Source organism: Pinus tabuliformis, chromosome 2_1 (genome assembly GCF_031772625.1).
Source record: "Pinus tabuliformis cultivar Carrire ecotype Pingquan chromosome 2_1, CPIR1, whole genome shotgun sequence".
NCBI classification, from domain to species: Eukaryota; Viridiplantae; Streptophyta; class Pinopsida; order Pinales; family Pinaceae; genus Pinus; species Pinus tabuliformis.
Genome location: NC_142299.1, coordinates 89612476 through 89627595, shown reverse-complemented (window position 1 = coordinate 89627595; position 15120 = coordinate 89612476). Strand labels below are relative to the sequence as shown.

The window sequence follows — 15120 nt, the reverse complement described above, 5'->3', positions numbered from 1 at the left end:
GCAGAAAAGAGCATGATGACAGAGACGTGGCTTGATCAGAAGCCTTCATCCATCTTCCTCATGTTTCTTATTATTTTATGTAGTTTCTTATTTCCAAGAAAGGGAGCAGATCCCGATTGTAATCTTTGGGCAACAAAGCCTTACACTGGTCGAGACAACTAGAGCTCAGGCCAAGATATTTGTTTTAACTGTAACCTAAGCTTTTCCCCTCTTCTTATAAATAGGGGAAAACAACATTATACAAAGGTTCCAGAATTTCTCATCCGATCAGTTTGAAATATGTGATACCAATTTGGCTCATAAATCTGTAAGAGAATGACTTGTATTTCAGACTGTATTACTTTACACAGGCAGATATTTCAGACTAAGCAAAGAAATGGTGGTGATTCCCCCTTCTAAGTATTACAATATGTTATCCTCCTATTTAATTCCATTATGTTCATATTCTTCTTTGCATTCATGCTATAATAGTTGCTAGAAATGACTTCATGCTTCTTTGCATATCCATGTGTGTTGATTTATTAATGCATATGCTTGAATGAAGGGCTGAAATTATATCTTTAAATTGATCTATATGAATCATAACACCCATCCTCTCTTCAGTCCATTACTTGTAACTCAAACAAGTGTATAATTTCCCATTGCTTGCAGCTCTATGTGTTCACTATAGAATTATGGATGTTTTGGGCTCTATATGATGAGTTATGCTTTCTCCTAATCCTCTCTCATTTACTCAACAAAGCCTATTAGGCTATAATCCACTTTGAAGTAATCGACCTCTGCTGTTCTATCTGATACTTCTGGGAACTGTGTGTGTGAGGAAGTACTTGAAATACATCTCATACCTTTGGAGGAATGAACCAAGCCCCCTTATTATCTTTCAGTACACGACAATTGGAGTGCTGCAAACCCCTCACATATAACCTTTCATGCACTCCTCTTTTTAAGATGTCCTAGGCACTGGTCTACAATCAACCTAGAGGCTATCTCTAAGAGGCTTTTTATCTCTCGTGCAACACTTGTGCCACAGAGTGTTAGATTTAGCTACAACAATACTCATTAATGCCAATTCACTAAATGAGTGTTGATGTCAACTAGTATGTTGTATTGACCTGGTTTGCCTTGTTGTGCACATATGCTCAATGCTTAAATTAATAGTTATGACATAGATCACTAAATGAGTATTGATGTTAACTAGTATGTTGTGTTAACGCTGTTTGCCTTGTCGTATACATATGCTCAATGCTTAAATTAGTGGTTATGGCATAGATTAGTCCAGACTTCTTGTCCAACAAACATACAACACATGGTTTAAAGTACTCATCAATTCACTAAACGAGCGTTGATTTCAACTAGTATGTTATGTTGAGGCCGTTTCCGTGGTTGTGTACAAGTGCTCAATGCTTTATCACTTTTCTCCATTAATTCCTCTATGCTAATCGCTAAACAATCTAGTATATAAAATATTTTGGATATTGAGCCGTTAATTAGGGAATTGTGAAAGATATTCATTGGGATTGCGGAAGAGAAAACCCATCCTCATAAAGGTGGAGGTGACGAAAAATATAGAAAAAAATATAATCTTATATATATTTAAAAAAATCTAAACATATTGTTGTTTATAAATAAGAGTATAATGTGAAACTAAAGGAAACTGTCTAATTTTATAACTTCTTTCATCATATTGCTAAACACGACCCTACAAAAAAATTGGACTTCCAATCAATTCATAAAATTCGATGAAACCCTGACATATTATTTCACTAACATAGAACATAAATCAGGGTGAAATGCCGATCATCGGTAACATTTTACTAAATTATCGTCAAATATGTGATTTCAAAAATATATTTTAATTGCAAAAATAACTTCAAATTTCAATTAAAATGTAAATAAATACTACGATTTAACAGATTCAAGCATGTCTGTTTTAACTTATTTTTTATTTAACATCGTTAATATTTACTTATAGTTACAGCTTGATACGGCGAAGGAACATGAATCGGATGGAAAACGGGAACGATCGATCGAGTCACTTCAAAGGAAACCGTTGACCAAATGACTACCCACTAATTGGATTACTGTGGAAGAATGAATAATTTCTTGACCAGGCTTCGGTATAAATTCCTCTGGACTCCGTCTGGTGATTTCATTCATTCAGCATTTAAAACCGGGGCCAAAGTTATTCGTGAAAATTGCGAAAGGAAAACAAGGTCGTTCATCTGTGATTGTGGGGGAGGGTTTGTAAACAATTTGTAACTGAAGAAGAACAGAAGTCGGAGGAGAATAAAGGGATAGGCGTCTGATGGCTGACGGAGATTCTTCCTCTTCTTCATCATCATTCCACGGGGATTTCAAAGCATTTCGCCAAGTCACACGCGAACGTAAGTTGTCTCCAATATCCCCAATTTCAATTTTATTTGATGCCTTTGGCTCCTGCTTCATCCACTGATGTTTCTTTCTGGAATCGATTTTGAATTTGCTTGCACAATGCCTTTGCGATATTTATCGACCAAGTTTCTCTATTTTAACCTCTAATTAGGTTGCTTCTCTCGTTAATTGTGCCAGCCCTGGAGGCTTCCCGGTAAAATAAGCCCCGATTTGGCCCTTTGCATAATATCTTCAGATCTCTTTGAATTGGGATCAAATTAGGTAGCTTAAATCCAAACATTGATCGGACGTTTATGTTTATGTTTACTTTCTAAATGACCAGCGAGACTACCTTTTCACTGAGAATCAAGGTGAAATAATGAAATTGATTAGAATTTAATAAGAACTTTGCTTAAGGGTGATGCTGTAGCATTTGGAAGCAAACGAGACACCAAAAAGATTCACAATAGGAAATAATATCAGGATTGGAATACTTTGCCACCTTGAGGGGGGAACCTGCCAATGCACAACAGCCATACTTAGCATGACTTCTGTTACATACATCTATGTTTTTGTAGTTGGAGGTAGATTGTGGTAGGTGACGCATTCATTCCCTTGGCATGACAAGCAGAGAGAGAACAAAAGTTATTACGGATAAGAGTCTAAGTGGAAAGTGCTAATAATATACCTAACCAGATCTACTAGTAAGATTGTTAAGCAGAAGAGTGGAAGGTGTTAGTAAGAAAGCGAACCTAAATAGAAAGAAAGAAAGTGGGGTGTAACACATGCATCATTAGAAGAAGATAATAAGTAGGCAGGGTGGGAAATATGTCTTAACAGATTGGAACATAAGAGTTTTGAAGATCTTATTGAGCTTTATGATTGATCACATCTGCCCTCCTTGTCGAATCAAAAGGCAACTCTAAATTTGTGTAAACCCACAATCTGGGTTGGTCTCTTTGCCATTTAATCCAAAAATTCCATAGCAACCTGCCTGCCCATGGAATTGAGGTTTTGTATGCCACTGAATTCAGTGATCTTGTATAAAATATCATGGTAATCTAGAATAAATAAAATCTACTGATGGGATCGTGGTTCAGCGGTGAAGATGATGGTGTGTCAGGCCATTCACCATGGTTAATTCCCTCAAAGCATGGAGAAGCAGATGGGGCCATGTACGATCCTTAGGTGATTTTGACAGAAGGCACCCCCTGTTGTGACAGTTCAGTCAAAGGAAAGTGCTTGTGATTTATTGTTCATCCTTTGAGGATTGTCTTGTCCATGAAAATTGGCTCTCATGCTGCTTGATATATCCAGGAGAATTGTAATGCTTCTGGAGTTTAATGGAACCACTCTCAAAAATCAGTTGTCGGGATTTTATTGTGGAACTTAGTATTGGACAATATATTACTTTAAGTTGAAATTCATATATAATGAAGGCACTGAAAATGCTTTTGTCTATATTAGTTTGTACAATTGTCCATCATATAGTTCACAGTTTGCAAAGTTGCACCAATTTTAGCATACAATCTAAAACATTCAAAGCACACCTTTGTCCACTGGATATGTCTTTAGCAATGGGGTGTAGGTTACCTACTGCATTTCTAGGACCTATAATGCATTTAATCTTGTCAACTATATGGCAAGTTTCCTCTTGCTAAAGACTAGGACATGCCTACTTGGTTTCTGTGAATATTTTATCCAATCTGTAGCCTGTGGCTAGTATGTACAAGACATGAAAAGCTCGTTCACAGTATGGTTTTTTGTTTTGAGTGTAGTAAATTGAACGGGGGGCTTTTTATCGCAATGGTCCTGGAAAAGCATTACATTTAACTGATTGCTTATTCAATGTTGAAGGTATGTACTATGAACACTGAAGATTTAGCTGCCATGTTTACAATATTGGTTCAATGATGTAAACTGACTGTCTTTCTTCATATGTTTCATACTGAAATCATGATTAACATAACCACCGTGGGAGTTCTCTCTTGGTTGACTAATTTTTACTTGACAACCAATGGTCATTACCTATCTTAGTTGAGAGTACAAGTCGAGTTATAGGAATTGTTACCCCCCAAACCTGCACTTCAAATATTGCGAAGTCTTTTAATAGAGTGCAATCCTAAGGGCACAGAGGAAGATTGTCAAATGTCGCCACAACAATTTTTCCTCTTACTTTAGGCCGGTTCTTTTTTGGCATAAGGGGGAGACCCTATCAAATACTATTTTCATGATGTTTTCTTTTGAATAAAATGGATGGTGGAATTTTCCAAGACCAATGCCTATCCAATTCGGCTATGGAGTCAAGATCAATGAACAAGCCTATCCAATTTGGCTATGGAGTCAAGATCAATGACAAGAGGATTTGAATACGATGAAGACTAGTTAGGCTATAAACAATACACTCTAACTAACCACTTGGATCTTTTGCAATACACATGAAATTAAAGGAGTGTTGTTCCAAAGATGCAATTTACAACATTTATAGAACAACCAAGTAATAATGTGCAACCATGAACAAGAAAGGGACAAATGATGGCTGGAAATTAATCTCGTAAATTACTTGTGTAATCATTGATGGCTGGAAATAAATCTCGTAAATTACTGGTGAGGAAGGTACAAATGATGACATGGCAAACATGTGGGAGGAAAGAGAAAGCCCTTAAGAGACTTTAAAATGTTGTAAATTCTTGCTCGAAGCTCGAATTTGAGCAAGAGTATAGTCATTGGAAAGATCTTTATGAATAGAATGCATCTATGATTTTATATATGGCTTTAGAGTGGTCCTTTGAAAGGATGATTTAAAGGAAAATTCGATTACCCGTCGTAATGATGCTTAGGGGGTTTGGTATGTGACATATGGATTGGAGAAGTTAGTTGGTCACATTTGGGGGTTGCAGAGAACGATTGAGGTGCCTTTGGGCATGAGTCGTTGCATACCACAATCGTGGTTACACTCGTTAGGCATACTCGATCATGTGTCCATCGGGTGTGCTTTTACCAAATGCCTTGGTGCACTTGAATAGACTCGGGTGGAGTGTGATAGCCAAATATGGCTCACAAACTAATAATCTAGAATATTTGGAATATGAAGACATCCACTTTAGGATAAATAACAATATATAATTGTATGAGAGAATTTATATGGTTCGGTTACAAAATGAGGGCCTTGTATATATATACTTAGGTGGGATGCCCTTTCATGAATAGTCATCTCTTTTCATAATTATTGATTATATTTAAATTAATTATTATTATTATTATTTATACACATTTATGTTTATAACATTGCCTTCCATTTTAGAAATGCTTTATCCTCAAAGCATATTTATGGAAAGGATTTACATCTTTGACTTTTGTTTGTAATAACTGCATTTGCTTCTTGTTTTTTGATGCTGTCAAGTTTGATGACAATAGATAATACACACATCTAAGAACTAAGCAGAATTGTCGAACTGTAACATGATCTAACCATCCTAATTTGATCCTTTGTGGAATGTTGTGCTTATAGGCTTCCCAATATGAATTTTTATCATGAGACTTGATACTATTGGTATCAATATTTTTCGAGAGATATGTTAATTGTTTTCCTTCTAATTGATGTTGATGCTCTAATTGGTTAATGCAGTGTTGCAAACATCTCAATTTTATTGCGATAAAATCCCAAAATATAGATTTTTTGGCCTAGCCGATGTGTGCCAATTTTTATCGATATTTTCTCGATTTTTACGATATTTTTGTTTTCTCGACCCTGCCGGATTTTATCCCGATGCCAATGTTTGCAACAATGGATTAATGTACTTTCTCTTGTGATTAGGATGTTAATAAAGTTTCTTAGTAGTGTTTCTTTGCTATGTTTCAGGAGTTTTATTTTCTCTATGCATTGATGTTGCATCATTAATTGTTGAGCTTTTATTAGTAGGTACACTCAGAATTTCTATCGTTTGAACTTTGTACTACAAAATCTGAGTATGTTTTTACTGCAACTAGTTTGACATTTTTTTGAGTTGTGATATTTATTGGATTTGTATTCATTCCCTTTTACTCAACTTCTATTTTCACTTTTGAATATTTCTATGCTTCCTTCTCAATAAGTTGTTGTACTTTGTTCTCCAATGGCTTCTTATCCTTTTTAAGATTCTTAATCTGCGTAAGTAATTTTTCACTGTGGTTCTTGAGGTGAGAAATTTCTTCATTTTTGTCTCTGACAATTTTGTCAATTTTTTTTGTTTGCATATTTTGCATTGACTTTTGATTTTCTTGAAGGATTACCTTTCAGATATCTTTGAAGTCCTTCAATGTTACTAAATTTGGCTCCAACTTAGTATCTTGTAATGCTATTTTTTCTTCTTATAGAAAAATGATAAGAACTTCTTCTTCATGTTTATGATGCTTCCATGCAGGGCGATCCTAGAACTATGTCACTATCATCACAAAATAAAGATTTAGCGATCAATTGTGAAATAAAAGTATAGTCTCCATTACTCATTGTAAATTGCTTATGTCATATTGTTTTTCATCCCTGTATATTGTTTCAATTCGATTCGACTTAAGAACCAATAATTGGTTAGCACATTTGGTACTAACATAATCGTTATCTTTAGTAGGAATTAGAGACAATAACATCCCTTCCTACACTTGTTCCTTTGGTTTTAAATAGTGCAAAAACAACTTTCCTAAAAGCTATAAGAAATCTTCCATTACTAGTCTCCATTTTGCGTTTTCAAAATTTCGTAATATTTCACTTAATCTTTGAACACTTTTGTGATTTGGGTATTATTGATATAATATGTTAATTTTAGGTATGTTCTATGCTTAGAGAAATTTATTTTAATTTTCACAGTTAGCTCAATATCTTTTCCAGATTAGCAATCACATCAGCGTAATAGTAAATTGCAGATAGAACATAAACATAAATCGCAAAAGACAAGCCAAGGGAAGAGGACACAAGATGTGGCGCTAGCCAGGGACAAACCCTAATGTGGGGAAACGCTTGATCAATTTTTCTTATATGTTCTTCAATAGTTCAGCAGAGAGAGAGAGATACTTTTACAACAAAAGTCAACACTTTGACTTATTTAAATAGGAGCATAGATCATCTCTAAGAAGATGATACATGAGGTAGCTGAACTCAGTTGAAGACATGCTGCTTCAACTGATTCTCCACGATGACTCCATCACCATGCTACACCTATCATTGTGTTGCACCTCATCATCATGCTGCACCTCATTGTGCTGCTCCATGCTGCACCCGTCATCACAATGCTGCATTTCATCATGCTTCGCTAATCATGACTGTACCCATCACTGTACTGCATCATGTACCTTTGCTGTCCCTTGTGCCATTGTTGCACCATGTTGCCACACTGCTGTCCCATGTGCCATTGCTGCACCATGCTGCCACACTGCTGTCCCTTGTGCCATTGCTGCACCATGCTGCTACACTGCGGTCCCATGTGCCATTGCTGCACCATGCTGTTAGGATACACACAAGGCTGCCATCAACATGTACAATGCTGATCTGTGTGTTATAGGAGCTTCTTCTCATCAAGATATTTGAAGAGACCTCTCCTATCAACCTGATCCAAAACAAGTCAAAGAAATGACCCAACACAAGTCACTAATGGAGAAGAATACATACTTCTGCACTTCTATTCATGGGCAGTGTTTTGGTCACTGGTTAGGGCTCCCACTGTAACCTACAACAACCCAACAATCATGCCCAAAAAACACCTTAAATTATGTGGCCTCCTCTCCTCTCCAAGTTAAGTGATCTCGTTATTAGAGGAGGCACCTACAACATGTTTGACCCTCAAAACAGTACCTACAGGCCTGCGGCCTAATCACAACAGGAAGGTCCCTTTACTCGGCCTGTTACAAGAGAATATCCCTGCGTTTTCTAGCCCAGAACAGTCCCTAGTTATAGCGGCCCTCCAGCAAGGTACTTTGGCCCTCCTTCCAGCACTCGGTCACTTGAAAATGTCCCTTCAAACCGTCGCTGGTCTGTCTTCCTAACTGGGGCTAGGGCAAGATACACCTGCGTATTTGGGCAGCGTGAATAGACCTTCTTCACTGTGCTATATCTCTCCTTTAGGCAGCGTAGAGGGCAGGTTGGGCAGCGTATAGAAGTAGGGGTCTCCTCCCTTGAACTGTGGCTAGACCATCCTCTTTAGGACTGCGGCTAGGGCAGCTTGTTTAGCCTCCTTTCCTCCTGCGTCTAGGGCTTCATCCTCCTAGATTTCTCTTCCACTAAAACCCAAAGCAAGTGGAGAGAAATCAAGAGTGAAGTGTGTCCAAATGACTCTCAAGTCACCTCCTTTTATACTAAAACGTGAGCATACGTGCGGGTGATTTGGTTGTTGGCCGACCTTGACGATTTGTCCAATAACACAAATAAATTCATATCTCCATGAATACTTATCGGAATCGGATGATCTTGAGATCAATCCTACACCTCTCGATGAGAGAGATCCAAGAAAAATATCAGCTGCCATAAATAAGATGACTCACATGGATTTTGGCCCTAGTTGCCAATTTTAACACTCCCTCTCAACTAGGGAGAACTCCATCTGCTGATCCATCTGCCAGAATGTACTATCTCTGCCATCAGTGCCCTGCCCTGCACTGCTCTGCTATGCTGAACTATGAAGAAGAAGAATTGATCGAGAATGTCTCATACCATTCTCTACTGACCTGAAGTCAGTCCCATATGAAGAGAGTGTGTCATACCACTCTTATTGATCCTAGATCAGTTCCAAAAGAGAGTGAGTTATATCACTCTTACTGACCCGAAGTCAGTTCCAATTGATCCTAGATCAATATCAAAAGAGTGTCTCAAACCACTCACACTGACTCGAAGTCAGTATCTTTGATCCCAGATCAATATCAAGAGCGTGTCTCAAACCATTCATACTGATCCCAGATCAATTCCAAGAGAGAGTGAGCTATATCACTCTTATTGACCTGAAGTCAGTTCGAATTGATCCCAGATCAATGTCGGTCATCCTAGCATAGGGAGTACGGTAGATACACGATGCGTCCATCAGTACTACTATGGTCCCTAACCCCATTTCCCTACTCATTGGCCAAATGAGAGGTACTTCCCATGAGTCCCAGATTGCATGGGTAGGATGCCTTGACAAAACCACTCATCCTGTCCATAAGTAGCCAAGGGGTATCACAGGGGAAGGCTGAACCATTTACCCTGTACACAGCGCATCACTAGGGGAGGGTGAGTCGCCCTATGGTCGCTTGTCGCTCCAAGAAGTACCCCAAGCCCCTCAGAGCTCCCAGAGCTCAATGCATGCATCATACAAGACCCTCATAAGAGGGTCTCTCAATGACTCCAAGTCATTTTGGAAAGTCACAAATTTGACCTTTCCCCGGGGCTTCGACAGAATGTCTGTGACCTGCACATCAGTCCCAATGCGATGGAGCCTTCTTGCTCATCGATGTACCATATCGCAGATAAAGTGGTACCTTATGTCTATATGCTGGAGCAATCATAGAATATAGGATTCGTCAATAATCGAATCCCCCTCTGGTTGACACAAAAGGTCATGTTGGTATCCATCATGTGTACAAACAACTCATTGAAGAGCTTCCACAACCAGGCAGCTTCACATGAGGTCATACTCGTAGCTATGTATTTGGTCTCAACGATGCTTAAAGCAACCGTCTTCTACTTCCTGCTCATCCAAGATATCGAAGCAGAACCCAAAGAGAACTAGCACTCAGAAGTGCTCTTGTGATCCTCCACACTGCCTGCCTAGTCAACATTCGAATAAGCATGCAGCTTCACATTTCTGGCAGTGTATCTCAATCCATGAGAGATTGTGCCCTGAAGATATCTTAGAAGATTCTTGGCACCAATCTAGTGAGGCTCAACCAAATATGAGCCCAACATGCTAACTGCAAAACATATATCCGGACGGAAGTTCACCAAGAACATCAATGCGAATGAGTTTATGAAACTTAGAGGCATTTCCCAAATCTGGTCCGACATCCCTACCACATAACTTCTAAAAGTTAAGCTCCATCGAGGTAGTCACGGGTTTGCAGTTCACCATTCCAAATCCGGAATCCAACTCCCTCTTACTTTTGCAAATGAGAGGGTTTGCACCTGTCAGAAAGAGGTCGTCCTCATAAGGTGCCAGTATGAGAGGTCTATCATCCACAACCTTCAAGCAATGGTTTGGATCGGCTTCACTCCTAGTGAATCTCAACTTCATAAGACGACTATCAATCCTCTCATATTAAGCCCAGGGTGTTTCTCTTCAAGTCATAGAGGGCTTTCTTCCACCTGCATTCATGAGATTCCCGATCATGAATCTCAAACCCCTTGGGTTGTTTCAAAACTGTGGTCCTGGTACATGAGGGGAATGGTCCCCTTGTAAGATTTTCCTTCGGTACATCTCAGACATGTACCTTCATGCTCTTCTTGAATTCAGGCATCCCTGTCACCATCTGACTCACATCTGGTAGGGCCCCATAATAAGTAGACCTCCGGTGCTATAGATGAGATGTCAACTGACATGGTCCCCAATGGACCATCCTGTAACTTGATACAAATTGCTAATCCTGATCAAACACGTACCTTTCCATCGATGAATGCCACCTTGAAACCTTTGATTTCCATTGCCGAAATGGACACCAGGTTCTTCTTGTGATCAGGTACATAAAGAGATTCTTATATGTAATATTCCTAATTAGCCATGGCTAATTGGAATATTCGATTTTGTTCAATTTTTGCCTTCTATAGTTATTTGTAAATAAAAAAGTGAGGACGGGAGACATAACTCACTTTTAGAATAAAAAGTCACTTCCTAGTAGCACAACGTTGTGACTTAGAGGGGAGCCAAGGGGGCCAAAGGGGGATGCAGAAATGGAGCCCACGCAGACACATGGAGGGACTGCGCAGGAGGGAAGAAACACGTGGCAAGAGAAGAATCACGCAGGGGGAGGTGAGCCTTGGGATTGAGAGAGGCAAAGGCTATAATGGAGAGAGGAGCCCCCTCATTTTGATCATTCGGTTATGAGCATTTGTGATAGTCATTTCGACTTAGAGCACGCTGGCTGTTTAGCTAGTCTGCAGCACTATTTAGTGCATTGAGTGTCTACGTTCGGAGATCTCACCCTTAGCCCTGGTGGACTTCGAGTGCCTACTCGGGCAAGGTATTTCCATTGGCATTCCAGCAGTAGCTTCGTCAGCATTTCAACAGCAGTTTCATCAACGTTTTGGAGGACTGTGCAGCACTGAAATGAGGACACAGTTCTTTCTAGCAGGAGTCTGGGTTGAGGGTTTGCAGGAGGATTTGTGCTGAGAGGTAGAGTAGGGGATCAACCCTTGCTTATTGGTGAGTTTTGGCAAGGGTTTCAGGCAAGTTTCTGGAGTGTTTCATCTAGTGGCAGCGCAGAGCATTGAGGGACTGCGCAGAACCCCAAGGGGGTGATTTTCGAGGGTCGGCCATTTCAGAAAATCTTTCTGGGCTTTTCTGGGTTTCTTGAGTAGAGTTCAATTCCAGAGTTTCAACCTTTTTTGAGGAGGGGAGCAGCCCCAAATCCTCGTTTGATTTCTAGCAGCAGCAATAGCACAACATTTCTCCAATAGCTTGGATGCAGTTCAGAGAGGGGCCATTCCTTTGCTATTCTGAGTGTATTTCTTCACTTGCCTTGTGCAAGTCGAGGTGCCATCTTCTTGATCACCTCCTGTACTCATTCTATTACTCAGTATAATAAAATGGCTTAGCATTCTCTCTGCATTTCTTGAGTATCTGCTTATGGTTTTATTGTTATACGTTGCATCATTGTTATTTGTATCTCTTTGAGCATTCTTGGCTATTATACCACTTGTGTGTTTCTCTTATACTCTTAGACAGAGTCTAAAAAGGGCCAGGTAGCCTCCAGATCTCGTCCTCTTTTCAGAGGTGGCATATCTGGTAAATGCCCTCCCAGTCCATCTCTGGTTGGAGTTTGCTTGTGTTTGAGGTATATTCCCGATAAGGGATATTACAGTGGTATCAGAGCATAGATCTGGCTCAACTTGTGGAGCTAGCAATTTATGACACCAGGGGAAAAACCCTATATCTGTTACAGAGGTTGAAGATACAGAGACACTGGGCGTAGGTTGGAGAACACTTACGGAGAGGGAGATTGTGTTCCGGTAGTGGACGCAGAACAGGAGCTTGTGGTGGACGCAGAACAGAGGGAGCTTGTGGTGGACGCAGAGCAGGAGGTTCCGATGGCAGATGATGACGGGAAGAGATTTGTGGATATGCTCCTCAAATCAGTGCAGGATCTGTCGAGGCAGATTGAGGTGATGGGGCAGAGATTCACGGCAGTAGAGGCTAGACAGCGTGAGAGCCCACGGTTTTTCCAGGTTGGTGAGGGATCGGGCACATCCCACCTTTTGCCAGAGCAGCGTGATACTGCGTAGCAGGTGGCCTCACATGCCCCTACACGTTCTACCATGCCCTCTTTCTTAGGAGCAGACATGGGTGCCATAGCCCAGCAAGAGGCAGAGCCCGGACATATGGGCGATTATTTTGCAGAGTACCAGGCCTATGGGTAGGAGTTCAGGGAAGCCCTCTCATTCAGAGATTTTGTTCAGCTCCAGCGGGATAGTAGACCCCGCGACCATCATAGAGGGTACCAGCATTACCATGATGGTGACACCCATCGTGCAGCGAGTAGATTCCACGTGCCTATGTTTGATGGTTCGTCAAACAGTTCGACAAAGTCTTGGGTGGAGAAGCTGGACACTTATTTCCAGCTTAACCAAATGTCGGAGACAGAGGCCATCAAGGTGGCAACATTGCATTTGGATGGTGAGGCCCAGGATTGGTGGTTTCATGGGATGGTTACACTCGGGCACTCTACAGTGACGACATATGCGGAGTTTACCAGGAGATTGATGGAGCGATTTGATCGGAGGGATCCAGAGCAGCATTTTGTTGAGTTGACGAGGCTCAAACAGATAGGGAGCCCAGAGACCTACATTGCAGATTTCTTGAGGGTCTCCGTGATGGTGCTAGACCTATCCACGGCACGGAGGGTCTATATGTATGTTGAGGGGTTAGCAGAGCCACTTCGGGGTCTAGTCCGATCCACTAGACCAGCCACACTCCAGGATGCTATCAGCAGGACCCGGGACTTACAGGATGTCTTACCCAGGACCCAGACACCTTACCCCCAGAGACAGACTTTTCAGTCTAAGGGGAAGGATGTGAGGATTCCACCTCCAAAGGGGAATCCAGGACGAGTACAGATTGATGACGATGTCAGGAGGGAGCTGAAGAAGAAGCGGTTGTGCTTCACATGTCAGGAGCCGTGGGCACCGGGACATAGATGTGCTGCTGGCAAAGCACATTTTATTGAGGTCTTCTCCGAGAGCAGTGGAGAAGAGGATGACGAGGATGATGTGGAGGCAGGAGATAGCCATGCCATACAGGGACCTTTGCCACCTCCACCGCCAGCAGCAGGTGGTGCATCTTTTGCACCCACCGGAGGGGCCCTTGCAGCATTGCGAGGAGTTCCCAAGTATCTGACGCTACGCGTACGAGGGACAGTACGTGGCCAGCGAGTATCAGTTTTGGTTGATAGTGGGGCGACCCACAACTTCATTGATGCACAGATGGTTGAGCGAAGAGGTATACAGACATAGAGCTTTGATGGGTTTTCAGTCTTGGTCCCAGGAGATCAGACCATGACATGTGCTCGTTATGTTCCAGAGCTTTCAACGACGATGGGCACCTACACATTGACTGACCACTTTTTCGTGGTCGATATTCCAGACACCAACATGATACTGGGTGTTTAGTGGCTTATCACTCTAGGGAATGTCACGACGGATTGGAAGACCCTAGAGATGGAGTGGGATGATGAGAAGACAGGGAGGCATGAGAAGATACGGGGACAACACACATATCCGCCTCAGACTGTTTTGGCTCATCGGATGGAGGCAATCTTCTGGAAGGGAGACATAGAGTGGGCAGTGGAGCTGCGTGCATCAAAGGCAGGGACTACAGTGCAGACGGTGCATCCAGAGATACAGTCCATCCTTGATCGGTATGCCATAGTGTTTGGGGAGATTCCACCAGGACAACCACCGGATCGGGGGTTTGAGCACACCATCGAGCTTGAGCAGGGCATACAGGCAGTGATCACCACCCCCTATAGGCACCCCAAGGCCTATCGGGATGAGATTGAGCAGGCTATCCAGGAGTTGCTGGCTCTTGGGCATATTTGACTGAGCACGAGTCCTTTTGCTTCTTCTGTGGTGTTCGTGAAGAAGGACGGTACCTTGAGGATGTGCATTGACTACAGGGCCCTGAACAAGAAGACCTTGAAGAACAGGTACCCCATACCCAGGATCGATGAGTTGATGGATGAGTTGAGAGGAGCATGGTTCTTCTCAAAGATTGATTTGAGATCTGGGTACCATCAGATTCGTGTGAGGGAGCAGGACATTCCCAAGACCGCTTTCAGGTGTCACTATGGGCACTTTGAGTTCTTGGTGATGCCTTTTGGGCTAACCAATGCCCCTGCTACATTTCAGTCCTGCATGAATCACATCTTCCGTAGTCATTTGAGGAAGTTTGTGTTGGTATTCTTTGATGATATTCTCATTTACAGCAGGACTTGGGAGGAGCATCTCCAACACATTGAGACAGTATTGCGTATCTTACAGGAGCAGCAGTTCTATGCCAAACTCTCCAAGTGTGAGTTTGGGTTGACGGAGATGTTGTATCT

At 41.5% G+C, this 15120-nt stretch overlaps 1 protein-coding gene across 3 annotated transcripts in view; it reads left to right on the top strand.

Annotated features, from left to right (window-relative positions):
- Window positions 1-1964: 1964 nt before the first annotated feature.
- LOC149198913 (SNARE-interacting protein KEULE-like) overlaps window positions 1965-15120 on the top strand; it is a 377844-nt gene continuing 364688 nt past the window's right edge. For 2 of the 3 annotated variants that reach the window (XM_089402212.1, XM_089402213.1), the window contains exon 1: window positions 1966-2384. In XM_089402212.1, coding sequence (XP_089258338.1) covers window positions 2306-2384 — 79 coding nt within the window. In that variant the 5' untranslated portion in view covers window positions 1966-2305. Of the gene's footprint in view, window positions 2385-15120 lie in introns of all 3 variants that reach the window. The other variant, XM_089402211.1, reaches the window with a different exon arrangement.